Source organism: Microchirus variegatus, assembly GCF_963457635.1.
Source record: "Microchirus variegatus genome assembly, chromosome: 11".
Taxonomy (NCBI): domain Eukaryota; kingdom Metazoa; phylum Chordata; class Actinopteri; order Pleuronectiformes; family Soleidae; genus Microchirus; species Microchirus variegatus.
In genome coordinates, this window is record NC_139812.1 from 22747490 (window position 1) to 22760929 (window position 13440).

The following is a 13440-nucleotide window of genomic DNA, read 5'->3' on the forward strand; positions in this document are numbered from 1 at the left end:
TCTGAATTAAATTAAAATTAATTCTTACTTTTGAGACACTATTTTACCTCTGATGCTTATACGTGAAGCTGTCGGGAATATATGTTAAAGCGGACCTAGACTGGAAGTTCCAATTAACGCTGTTTTTTAGTGTGTGCATCATTACCTTGTTTACGAAGCCCTGACGGTTCTAAACAAACAGTTCAGCCACTGCTGAGAACGCTGTGTTTTATTGTAATCTCGGGCTCAGCGAGATCTCTGTAAAAACCCGGTCCGCTTACGTAAACAGCATTTCTCCTGAACAGCAGATCGTCCTGCTCCGGGCACTAGTCCGGGAACATCCAAATGCGTACATTGAACCGCAGAAGAAGAATAACGTCCGTTGTGGTTTCACGAGCGAAAGTGTCTTCTGACTCCGGGTCAAAGTCATAAAAGAGACTGCGGCGGGGAGTCGTGAAGAAGCTATTTTTAAACATTGTTAAAACAATGTTTTGATAATGAGTAGCAGTGCATCCACCGTTCCAGAGGGGGGAGCTGCGCCTCTGAGAGCGGGTGTACTTCCGGGTACTGGCCAATTACAAGACTCTGTCTTCTGGGTGACAAAGTTGAGTCTCAAATCTCGTGGCTGGGAAACACGGTCAGAAAAGAGGATTTCTATCGGCTCGTTTACAGCAACTAGGAGGTTTTTGACCATAAAAACAAGTTAATATATGTAAGTAGACCTCCATAACTGACATATATGTGCAACAGGACCACTCTATGTGAGCTTTAAAAAAAAAAAAAATACAGAGCGAGAAATCAGTCACAAGTGAATGAATCAATGTGATTGATAAGCATGTGCTACTGTAGTTCAACTATACTGATCAGCCCACTGTGCAAGGTACAAGTGTGCGCCGCTATCTCGTGATGAATTTACTCAGGCTGTGATGACCACTGGTAAATATTGGTTCAGGATTTCAAAAGTTTTTGACTCGGTCGTTTCATCATGACTTGTGTCGGTCACACGGTGAGAGTGTGGCCAGTGAGTGTTTCATCCGTGATCCATGCGTGCATGTGATGGAACAGATTTATGTGGTTCAGTTAATGACAATGCAACTCAATCCTGTGTAAAATATTGGTGAGACAAATGTGTCATAATGGACATAATCACAAAAATAAACACAAAGAGACGGGAATCTGTTCCACAATGCATGTAAAGGTGAGCAAGGCCACCTATAATAATCGTCTTTATTGTCCACAAAGACAGAAAGACAGAGACGAGCATGGTTCTGAATTCATTATTACCAATGTACACTATGTTATTGCATTTTTTAAATGAAAGGGAATATGTGAAGAATCAGACACATCCCATTCTTTCATTCTGTGATTTCACTGCCCATATTGAGAATAAAGAGAATCCTAAACCCAGGTGTCCACACCATGCACGTACATTGAAAGCTGAAACGGTTTCTAAAATGTCCTTACTGACATTTTTGTTTTTTTTACCTGTGTTTTGTGTCATTTTAATGTTAAATGTAAATACATGTTAAATATTTAAATTCTGAACAAGGATCCGTTGAAAATATTTGCAAAGCCCTTAAGGAATAATTTTAATGAATTTTTGAAATTTAGGAAATGATCCATTTGTCCTGATGCACTTTGGCAGTGAGCTGACTTTCTTCTCAAAAACAAAAAGTATATTTATATAAACACATATGCATATATATAGACTAGCAGTCAGTTGAACCCACAACTCACCCGACCACTGAGCCACCATGGCTCCAATCCTTACTGCTTTTACTTCTACTTAAAAAACTTAAGTATATTTTATATCAGACAATTATTATTGATACTTAAGTACAGTAAATGCCATATACTTTAAGACTTTAACTAAAGGAATATTATATATAGATACAAAAAAAAAGTGACTTCAACTTCTACCAAAGTCATTTTCTGGTGAGATACTCGAGTATCAACACTGACTTCAGGTCAGTTTCAGTTTGTGGCCCCTGCTCTCGAACCTAAAACAAAAACATCAGCTCCCTCTAGCGGCGTGGATGCGTTAATACACGTTGAGCGCTGAGTCAGCCCGTGCAGTAGATGGCGCTGTCGGAGCTCGTGTACCTCTCAAACGGCGCGGAGTGTTTCCCTGACTCTCTCCGTGTGCTCTGACGTTGTCTGTGCTGTCAACACCAGTGTGTAAACAGTCGACTGCAGGCGGCAGGACCGCGCGCGCACACTCACACACTCACACAAACACACACACCCACGTCCCCTCTCCGTGTGTCTCCACTGTGAATGGGATACAACACAAAAAGAAGAGCGGGCTCGCCTCGCGTGTTTTTCAGCCTCCCTCTGTAGCTCAGTGAGGGGCAGAGTCCGGAGCTGAAGCCGCGCTCTGTGCTTTCACTTTGAGCCAGAGGAGGTGGAGGAGGCGGAGGAGGAGGAGGAGGAGGACAGAGGCGGCAGCAGCAGCAGCTGGTCCGCGGTCATGGCAGCTGCGACAGTGGTCGAGTCCGATCCGGCCGCCGCCGCCGCCGCGTTCTCCGGCGTCCAGGACCGGGGCTGGGACGAGTCCCAGTTCCGCAAATACCCGTTCCCGACCAAACCCATCCCCAGAATGTCCCACACGGACCCACGGGCAGAGATGCTGATCAATAACGAGGTGCGTGTGCTGGCTGAACATCATTAAAAACACTCAAAACACACGCGTGCAAAGAAAAGTGCGTGAAACTTAGAATGAAATGAAGCTGGAAGTTAAACCTTTAAACAGCTGCTGTTTGTATTAGGTGAGAGGAGATAACATTGATTGTTGGAGGAAATGAAAGTGCAGTGTGTGTCAGTGCATCAGTTAGCAGGAGGTTTGATATTCTCTGGATATTCGTTTTTCTCAATCAACAAATAGACATTTTCCCATTCTGATTGCTGAAATAGTTGCCCATGGTTAACAGCTACTTACTACAGGCGAAGTTTTGTTGATATGTGCCTTTATTGTGGCACATAATATTCACCAAAAATCAACAAAAATATATTTTCTCATTCTGATTGCTGTAGTAGTTGCCAATGGTGGACAGATACTAAAAAAATGACTTGTTGACGATGCCTTTGGTGTGTTTTTCAGAAGTATTCCCACCCTGTTTCACCTGTAGTAAGTAGCCGCCTACCATTGGCAACTACTACAGCAATCAGAATGAGGAAATATCTTTTTGTTGATTTTTGGTGAATTTTTTAAATATTTAATTTCATACTGTTTCATAATAAAGGCACATATCAACAAAACTTCACCTATAGTAAGTAGCTGCCTACCATGGGCAACTACTACAGCAATCAGAATGGGAAAATGTCAATTTGTTGATTGAGAAAATGTCTTTCAAAAAGGAAAATCCAGCGAATATCAAACCTCCTGCTAACTTATGCACGCTGCGTGTTTCTCTGTTAAGAAACCCAGAAAATATTCACAATTTGAGAAGCTGAAACATCAGAAAACACCTTTTAGTTGACGATTCATCCAGTAAATCAAATAAATGATCAAATAATTGTTGTAGCCCTTGCATTGTTTGTGTATACGAGTTAAAGGTGCAGTGTGTAAACTTTATTTGTGAGGTTACATAGACACATTACACAGAAACTACTCAGTATATTCAAAACTCTGCCTCTGTACATGCAGCTGACCCAGTTCCTGATATAAATATAAACAGTCCAGTGTGGGGTATTACAAAAATACAGTTGATGCAATCAGGTGTATATATATATAAAAAAGTATGATGTTGTCTCTTATTTCTGCCAAATAAAATAAAAACCTCCGAGCTATGTTAGCATAAGTAATTAAAAAGGATGTATTCATTGTTTTAATATCACCCAAAACATCAGACCTATTGTATTCATGTGGTTGCAGTGTACAACTTCACCCCTAGATGTCACTAAATCCTACACAGGAACCTTTTATTATTTTTGATGGTTTCACATGTGTGGCAACGCGCCATCTAATGTTCTTTTGAATTGAATAAAACGGCGAATAATGAACTGAAACGTGACTTTAAAAATGGTTTATTGCAAGTTCAAGCTCCAACTATAACTATTTATAGTAACTATTTTTCATGAATGTGCTCCCTATAAACCAGGGGTGTCAAACTAATTTTCACTGAGGGCCACATCAGCATAATGGTGACCCTCAAAGGGCCAGATGTGACTGTCATACAGAATAAATGTAACTAAATGTTACTACGCCGCAACATATTGCTAAATAACTTTCTGTATTACAAATATGATGCATTGATTTCTTCAGCCACAATAAAGCTAGCATGCCCTAAAGCAGCGTAGACCTATTTTAACCCCAATTTTTAAGACCAATTAATCACTCACAGGCCACATAACATGACGTGGTGGGCTACATCTGGCCCCCGGGCCTTGAGTTTGACACATGTGCTATAAACTTAAAGAAAAAAGAGTTAACAATGACCAAAAACATCAGCAAAAATAAGTACGTAAATATAAGCAAAGGCACATATAAATAGAGCCCATATAGTCATCTTCAAATCTCATCATTTTATCTAACAAACTGTCTCAGTGTGTTGCCTCTGTGTGAAAACTGGAAAGCACCATTAGGACTTAAGCCTGTGAGTAATGCTCATAAACACCTGCTGTGGCTCAGAAATGCAGCAGAGCGCTGTAATAATTAGAGATCCTCTCCTCTTTCTCCTCCCTTTTTCACCTTTATTTGTGTGTCTGTGTGAAACAGTAAGTCTTTTGTCTCAGCAGTGACAAATCTAACAGAAATGCAGTCTGAATGTTGTTCAACACGCAGGTATTTAAGTTTAGGGAGTGCACGAGCATCTGTGGATGACACGGTTATACACATATATATATATATATATATATATATGACTAATGTGTTTAACAATGGCTGTTTAAAGGAGACTAACCTCATTTTTCTTACCTTCAATGTCAAGTGGGAAAGATAATTATCGGCATAAACAATTTTTGGTTTTGTCATATCTTCAAAAACAACACTGCCAAACAAACAGATAAAAGTAAAAGATAATATTACGCAATGTTCATACCGATTATAAATAAGAACACATAAATTGGTTAATACCAGTGTCACTTTGTCAAATTCTATTTGTCAACATATTGTTTTGATCAATCTAGGCCTGCAATGATTAATCCTTTATTAATAGATGAATAAATTAAGAGATTACTTGGATTTGAGTGTTGTTGAGTGAATATTTTCTCGTTTCTTTGCTCCACATAACAAAGAAATCATTAAAAATCATAATTTTGAGGTGTGCGAGACACAGATTGACATTTTATGGGCCAAACAATTTGAATTATTCAAGAAAACGATCAACAGATTAATCAGTTGTGATAATAATCGTTAGTCTCAGCCCTGGATTAGTATAAAAATAAAACAAAAAGACGTGGACAGATAAAAAGGACGAAATCTACGAAAGTAGCTGAAGGAAATGTCAAAGCTCACGTACGTTTTCTCTGTGACTACAAACCTGTAGATGTCTGTGTTTATTCTTATATCATGCAAATAACTTTAGTCTTTTAGTCACATGCACAAAAAATAGACAAACACAAACCTAATGACTGCAGCCGCTCACCAAATAAATGCCAGGTTTGCCATATTACCAAGTTAAGAGCGGCGACTTTACGAAAAAAAAGTGCAATTTCTAAGATTACGTTTTTCACAGTGAGATTACCAAACCAAATGCTAACTCTGCTAAATGCTAATCCCTGGTTCCTCTTTATAAATAAAAATATGTGCTGAGCAAACACCTCTTTAGACTTGGTTTGAAAGATCATATTCATACTAACATACGTAAACTCTTCTACCACTCGACTTAGAACCTCATTGAACTAAAGACTGAGTCCAGAATCTTCTGAAATCCTTCTGAACATTCGTATGATTATAACACAAAAGAAGCGAGTGTGGTCAGAGACACATTTACTCGAACCCTCTGACCTCAATTTGTCAAAAACATTGTCCAGTGAATAGAAACCAATGATCAGTGACAGATTTATTTGCATAGACATGAGTAATCAAACACAGAGCTTCCATAGAAGATGTATGATAGAAGAATATTTTGTATTTTTTTAGGCTTACCTCCATCCTGAACGTAATTGCATGAAATTGAATATGCAGAATAGTAGTGTGGTAATTATTTATTAATTCATTTATTTATTTAAACGCTAATGAGGCCATAAATACACTTCACCCTAAAGAGATATGTGACATTGTGTTTGGATATTTTTGGATGCAACTGTACGCATCAGTGCAACACGATTAATACAGAGGACCCTGATGAAGCCGTGATGTCCTTGACTGCATGGCCAACGGTGTGTAAAACCTCAAAAACCTGCTGCTTTTACTAACTTAACCGATGTCCTTGAATGTTTAGAAGGAAAATACACAGCACATTTTCATCATCAGCATTTTCACTCGGATCCAAATGTGGAATTCTTGGACGCTAATCTTCTAATCATCTCTGGCACCGAGAGGCACAACGCTGTCCTCCACAGGAAAAACACTTCAACGCTCTTTATCGCAGTTTAAAGTCCTTTATCATTGTTTTGAAGTTCTTAATCACGGTTCGAAGTTCTTAAAAGCAACCCACACATCTCTCTATCGCAGCATAAAGTCCTCCACCTCCACCCAGCTGCTTTTCCTCCACTCTTGGATTCTGAAAGTTTAGTAGAGTAGAGAGTCCACTGATTTTGAAATGTCTCCTCTTTGCCTTTTATTCGTTCTTTTGCACATTTACCCGATGATAAAGGTCACTTCTTGAGAAATGTTTTACATGATTAGTAACACAGCAGTTTTCTGAAATGTGATCCAAGACAGAGAGAGACAGAAAATACCCTAAAATCATCTGATTCACGATGGCAGTAAAGGCTCTGTGTGATGATGCATCAGTGCTGTGAATAGCTCCTGCCATTCGCTCAGACATTAGCGTGAATCTTCAGGGAGGCTGCAGGAGAATCCCTGGAGCGATTTCTGAAGAAGAAGAAGACATTTCTACGTACTGTCTGTGGACAACGTCTGGAATCCGGTGCATGTCTAAAAGCAGCTTATGTTGCATTATGACTTCTATGCAAATTAGCAGCAGCAGTTCATTGTCCCCAGTTTACCTCTTGGGCGACACAAACATTTTCAAAGTGCACCCAACGGCCACTTTATAAAGTACAAAGGACACCTAATAAAGTGTGAGGAGTGGCACCTGGTGCGGTCGTCTGTGGGTGTAGAGGTTTGAGATCATCATGAACCAGCCTGGCGTCATTAAGTTTATTTAAAAGCATATTTCCCACTCGTTCTCTGTCAATCAGTTGTTTTCTGAAATTCTCAGACCGGCCCTGTCTTCGACCAACGACCGTGTCCTGTGTTCAGCGTTTTTTAAATCTAAACTTAAAACATATTTATTCAGAATGGCTTTTAAACCCCAGTAGCTTTTATTTCACTTTTTATTCTTGTGTGTGTTTTTAATTGTTGGTATTTTCATGCTTTGGTTTCATGAATTTGTTTTTTATAGCCGTGTGTTTGTAATGCTTTTATTTTGTAAAGCACTTTTACCTGTCACCTGTGGGCTATAGAAATAAACAGGGTATCCGCAGGGTCCTAAAAAGTCTTAAATAGTCTTAAATCCAATAATTTGAATTTAAGGCCTTTAAATGTCTTAAATTTTCCTAAAATCTCATAAAAGGTCTTAAATACAATCTCTCACCTTCCTTTTATTTAAAACATGCATAAACTTCAGTCTCGCTCTGAAATGTTTCTATTTTTGCGGATGCTAGCATAACTACAACACGGAACTAAAGTAGCTCACCTGTGCTGCCCGGTGACAATTTATCGAGACGGGCACACTAGCTAGTGTGCTGTGCGTGCGCCACGGTGTGTTACAGCTTAGCATAGCAGCAGAGAAAACTTAATGAAAGCAACACAGCTAAGCCCAATTGCAAGTTCAACGATTTTTGGCTACAATTTTCCTTCATGTCTTTTGTACTTATTTGTCAGTATGGATTTGAAATGGGTCTTAAGTTGTATTCATTATGGTCTTAAAAAGTCTTAAATTTGACTCGTTGAAACCTGCAGAGACCCTGAATGAAGTAGATTACATCACAGGAGGTGGTAGCTCGGCGGTTGATCTTTGGTAGCTCTTGCAACTTGAAGGTCTACTTGCCAAATGCTACATGCTAACCTGTGAATGGGTACAAAAGATGAGGGCTAGCCATGCCATTGGACATTTAGATTATTTTCATTGGTGCACAGCATGCTCAACAGCATGTGCACCTAATAATAATAAAGCTGATGAGAGGAGATTGTCTTGGATATGATTTGCATGACTGGACATGTAGAATTTATGAGTGTTATTTGTCTGACAGACAGGAGGAAACGAGACTAGTCCATGTCCCAGCTGTCACTATATTAGTCAATGAAACAAAACTGACTTTATTTTGAAAGAGCAAAAAAATGACTCATGAGGAAGTGGCAACTTAAAACTTCACAGATCAAAGTGGCTTCGTTTTTTATTATTATTATTATTATTATATTATTTTTAATTTAGAAGAACGCTGCAGAACAGAAGTCAGTGAACTGCTCTGCTCCCCCCCGTATCACCGGAGGCGCGCACACGTACACTCACTACTTTACGCACGCTCCCTCGCTCACAGGCGACACGGGGCGCGCGTGCAGCGGGAGCGCGCTCTGCTCGCTACGTTCAGTTGGTCACGTAGCCCCTTCATCAAACCAGACACACACACACACACACACAAACACACACACACACACACACACACACACACACACACACACACTGTCCGTGGATGTGGATGTGTTGCGTTTGCGTGTGCTGGGATTTCAGCTCATTTTTTTAAAGGTTGCTAGTCACAAGAGAAATGCACTCACGTTTATGTAAAATAAAATAAAATAAAAATTGTTGTTGATGATGTTTGTGATGCAGAGATTTTTAGATATTAAATTGCATTGTCATTATTTTTAGTGCATTATTCAAATTTGTGACGACAAATCCAGGTAGTAAAGGATGTTTTTTTTGGAGTAGCAGAGATGTTGTTAGGGGGGAATAATACGGTGGCCGACAGGGGGAAATGCACTCTAAACCCCAAAACACCAGCCAATAAGAAAACACCAGCAAATAAGAAAACACCAGCAAGTAACAATCCGGGTCTGTGGGGGCGCTGTCGTGCAGGTCTTTGACCAAAACTTTTTTTTAAATAAACTTTATTTAAACTTTTCAGTACATGTTTTCTTATTTGCTGGTGTTTTCTTACTTGCTGGCGTTTTGTTATTTGCTGGTGTTTTGGGCTTTGCAGTGCGTTTGCCCCTGTCGGCCACCGTAGAATAAGGATGTCCCATGTTTTCAATAAAACGTCTTTTTCCCCCAGTGAACCAAAAACAGAAAGTGTAGTATCTTCATCATCACAGTGTTCAACATGATCACATATTGTCTTACATTATTCATTCTATATCCTATTATTACATTGGCCACATCTAAATGTTGATTTAAAAAAGAAAATTGCATTTACTTGAGGTTTCTGCTTGTGCACTAATGCAGTTTGACTAGAGTTCTGTTTTTGAAACGTCCTTTGTCTGCGTTTCAGGAACCGGTGGTTTTGACGGACACCAACCTGGTGTATCCAGCTCTCGAATGGGACATTGAATACCTGCGGGAGAACATTGGGAACGGAGACTTCTCTGTTTACATTGCCGAAAACCACAAGTTCCTCTATTACGACGAGAAGAAAATGTCCAACTTCCAGGACTTTGTCCCCAAGTCGAGGCGCGCGGAAATGAAATTCTCCGAGTTTGTGGACAAAATGCATGAAACGGAGGACGTCGGAGGAGAGGGGAGGTACTGTTCCCCGCTCTGCAGGGTGCACTTTTAAATCAGCAAACTTAAGAGTACCAGGATGTGATAATGCGTGCCTTGTAGTGAACGGTGTTTTCCCCTCATAGCACACGGGAAAGTGGTGCAGAGTGACTAAGCGTTTAGACAGGAGGATCAGGGAAGAGGCTTGTTGCTGTGACCTGACTTGGCATGGCCACACGAGCACAGATCACTTACTAAATGTCTGTAATGCTTCTCAGGCAGCCAGGTCATGGTATTTCTAAGTGCTGTATGACTTCAACTGGACTTTCAGCCTTTCAGATGAGAGGTAAAATGCCAGGCAAGCCCACTTCACTTTTTAAACGCACATTAAAAAAAAAAAGGCACTAATGTGGACTCGCAGTTTTGACGCCCTTACACTGTCCACCAGCATCTTTTTCTGACTCGCGATTGCAAGGTCGACGTAATCTACTAAAACGGAATCGAACAAGCGTATATATCCTGCAAACGCGTCGACTGGCACTGGAAACTTGGCGCTCATGCATTTTGCACGTCTCGTTTCAGAGTATATCTGCAGCAGACGTTGAATGACACTGTAGGGAAGAAGATAGTTGTTGACTTCCTCGGTTTCAACTGGAACTGGATCAACAAGCAGCAAGCCAAGCGAAACTGGGGCCAGCTGACATCTAATCTTCTGCTCGTAGGCATGGAGGGTAAGGAATTTTAACAGTCGTTACTTCCTGAACAGAGGTGTAAAGTAACTAAATACATTTACTCAAGTTACTGTATTGAATACTTTTTTTGTGTATTTTGTATTTTTTAAGTACAATTTAAAATCAGGATTTTGCATTTCACTTGAGTACGTATTGACTCAAGTATTGTACTTAGTTACTTTATAAATCCTATCCGTTACTGAGTAAAAAATCAGCACAATGAAGACCTACGGGGGGGAAATATACACCAGAACCAGACGAATGATGATGTGATTAGCACCAGCACTGGCGTGTGAACATAGAGGGCGAGGCCAAAAGTAACGTAATATCCTGTGTCGCGTCGGGCGCGTGAACTCCAAAATAGTTTTGGATTTCTGACCCCTTGTCATATTTCTACTACCCTCACACCCCACGCAAAGTAACTAAGTAACTTTTACTTAAAGTACATTTCTACTTTCTACTTGAGTACATTTTCAGATGACTACTTTTACTTCTACTTGAGTAATATTTCATCAAAGTATTGGTACTTTTACTTGAGTACAATATTTTAGTACTTTTTCCACCTCTGTTCCTGAATAAGTAATGTAATCGGCGCTGTAAAATGTCACGTCTGCAGATGCTTTTTTTGCCCTGTTGTTGTGCTATTACGGTTTCCGTTAATGTTCTGTCGACACAGGCAACGTGACGCCGGCGCATTACGACGAGCAGCAGAACTTCTTTGCACAGATCAAAGGGCACAAGAGATGCCTCCTCTTCCATCCAGAACAGTTCGAGTGTCTTTACCCGTACCCAGTGCATCACCCGTGTGACAGACAGAGCCAAGTAAGCCAACACTAATGCACAGATTAAGATTAAACCTGCAGATTTTTTGGTTTTTTTTTTTACTCTTGCCTACAATAAAATCTTTTCTGTATCCTGTGTCCTTCATCTGAAAAATGGGCTGCTCCTGCTCTGACAGTCAATATTATCAGACTTGGCTGAGGCAGTGTTTGCGTGTGCATGCTGGCAGTGCAAGATGGTGGCAGTCCAAGTGCTACCACGATGTTGTTGGTTGTTGTTGCCTCCACCTGTACTGAAATACACCTAACCACTTCCTGTGCTCTAATGTCTCTGGGTGGCACAAGATCCAAACACCACTATACCGAGAAACCGAGAGAGCTGCGTGGAGCTTATAGTCACAATCGGAAATTGTATGAACTCATTTGACGAATCTATTTGACTTGTGTTTTTTAAGAATTAAAGGTGCATTATGTAATAAATCTAAAGCAACTGGCCATAAAATCCTCCTAATATGTCACAGAGACTCAGGAATAATGTTCATATAACAAACTGAACTCACCAACAACAACAGTACAGCCAAAATATTTGCATTAAAAAAAAAATATTTTGCAGACTGCAAATCATGTTTATGTTTTGAAATCATGTTTTGTCATGTGGCGCCACCTACCGCCGTCTACCAATCATTGCAGTCAGTAGAGTCTCAGCTGCCGAGCAACGATGGGTTGCCAGTTACGTCAGAAAAACGAAACCTAAAAGACCTCAGTTTTTTTTATTTGAATGTAGTAACTGTTTTTGGCCACATTCTTACATATGGCACCTTTAAAACAAGCGTCCTACTTTTTCAGCTTCTTAAATGTGAACATTTTCTGTTTTTTTTGTTGCTGAAACGGATTAGTTTTGGTTTGTTCGTACGAAAAAAGTCATCCTCACTCAGCTCTCAGCCCGCTTCTTGGCATTTTCCAACATCATTCATTGAGTTCGCCTCAGAAGAGGGAGTTTTTGTTACCCTCCAGCTAACGTCTGCTATCGTTATCATCAAAAGACTTAAGGAATTACATGTTTTTTTAATTCATATGTTTTAATGAATGCATATTTGTCATTTTTAGGTGGATTTTGATAACCCCGACTACACAAGGTTTCCTAATTTTAGGAATGTTGTCGGCTATGAGGCAGTCGTGGGCCCAGGAGATGTCCTCTACATCCCTATGTATTGGTAAGATGTACGTCTATATATAGCTTTACTATAGACATGATTGTGTAGTAACATTATATGCTTAAATTTAACTTTAAAAACAGCTAGTTAGTTCTTAGATGCAGATTTTTCTTAATTAGAGAAAGAAATGAGAGCACATATTTCTGCCAAAGGTCACCAAGGTTCTGCAGTGTTGATGTACTCCCCTATCTCACATTCCGTTTGAGTTATGCTTCTCATAAACAAACACAAACACGGCTGAAAACAACCGCCTTGACAGAGGTAATAAAGCTGATGTGTTGGAGCTTGAATCCACAACACATGCAGGATATCGATGCTCGCTGTATATTTTCTGAGACGCTAAACTGCTAAAAAGTAGAAATACAGTCAATACAGCAAAATATTTTGTCATATTGTGTGGGGATACTGTATAGCAAAAACGATGTGCGAATATTGCACTACTTCACTGTATCGATTTTGTGGATTAGCATAAAAACTTTCCGTCCACTAGATGGTGCCAAGTGCTCACTCTCACTCGAGCTGTTGTCTGAGTATATCGCAAACTTCGCAAACACTGTAGTATTAGTGTATATATAGTATTTTTCAGTATTGTAATAATATTGGCTTGTGACATAAATATCGTGATGATATTGTAAAAAAAACAAAACAGTATTTTGCAGTATCGTGATAATGTATCGTAACTTGAATATCTTGCTATCGTAAAAAAAAAACTTGGTATTTTTCAGTAGCGTGATAATATCGTACCGTGACTTAAATATTGTGATATCGTTAAAAAAAAATCAGTATTTTTCAGTATCGTGATAATATCGTATCGCGACTTAAATATCGTGATAATATCGTAAAAAAAAACTTCAGTATTTTGCAGTATCGCGATATATTTTATCGTGACTTGAATATCGTGATAATATTGTGACAGAAAACCTTCAGTATT

General features: G+C 39.6%; 1 protein-coding gene across 2 annotated transcripts in view; it reads left to right on the forward strand.

Annotated features, from left to right (window-relative positions):
• Window positions 1-13440, forward strand: part of hif1an (hypoxia inducible factor 1 subunit alpha inhibitor) — a 265779-nt gene that overhangs the window by 251042 nt on the left and 1297 nt on the right. The window contains exons 2-6 of one of the 2 annotated variants that reach the window (XM_083898156.1): window positions 2402-2623; window positions 9577-9827; window positions 10368-10516; window positions 11193-11338; window positions 12403-12509. In XM_083898156.1, the coding sequence (XP_083754282.1) occupies window positions 2450-2623; window positions 9577-9827; window positions 10368-10516; window positions 11193-11338; window positions 12403-12509 (827 nt within the window). In that variant the 5' untranslated portion in view covers window positions 2402-2449. Of the gene's footprint in view, window positions 1-2227; window positions 2624-9576; window positions 9828-10367; window positions 10517-11192; window positions 11339-12402; window positions 12510-13440 lie in introns of those variants that run through there. The other variant, XM_083898155.1, reaches the window with a different exon arrangement.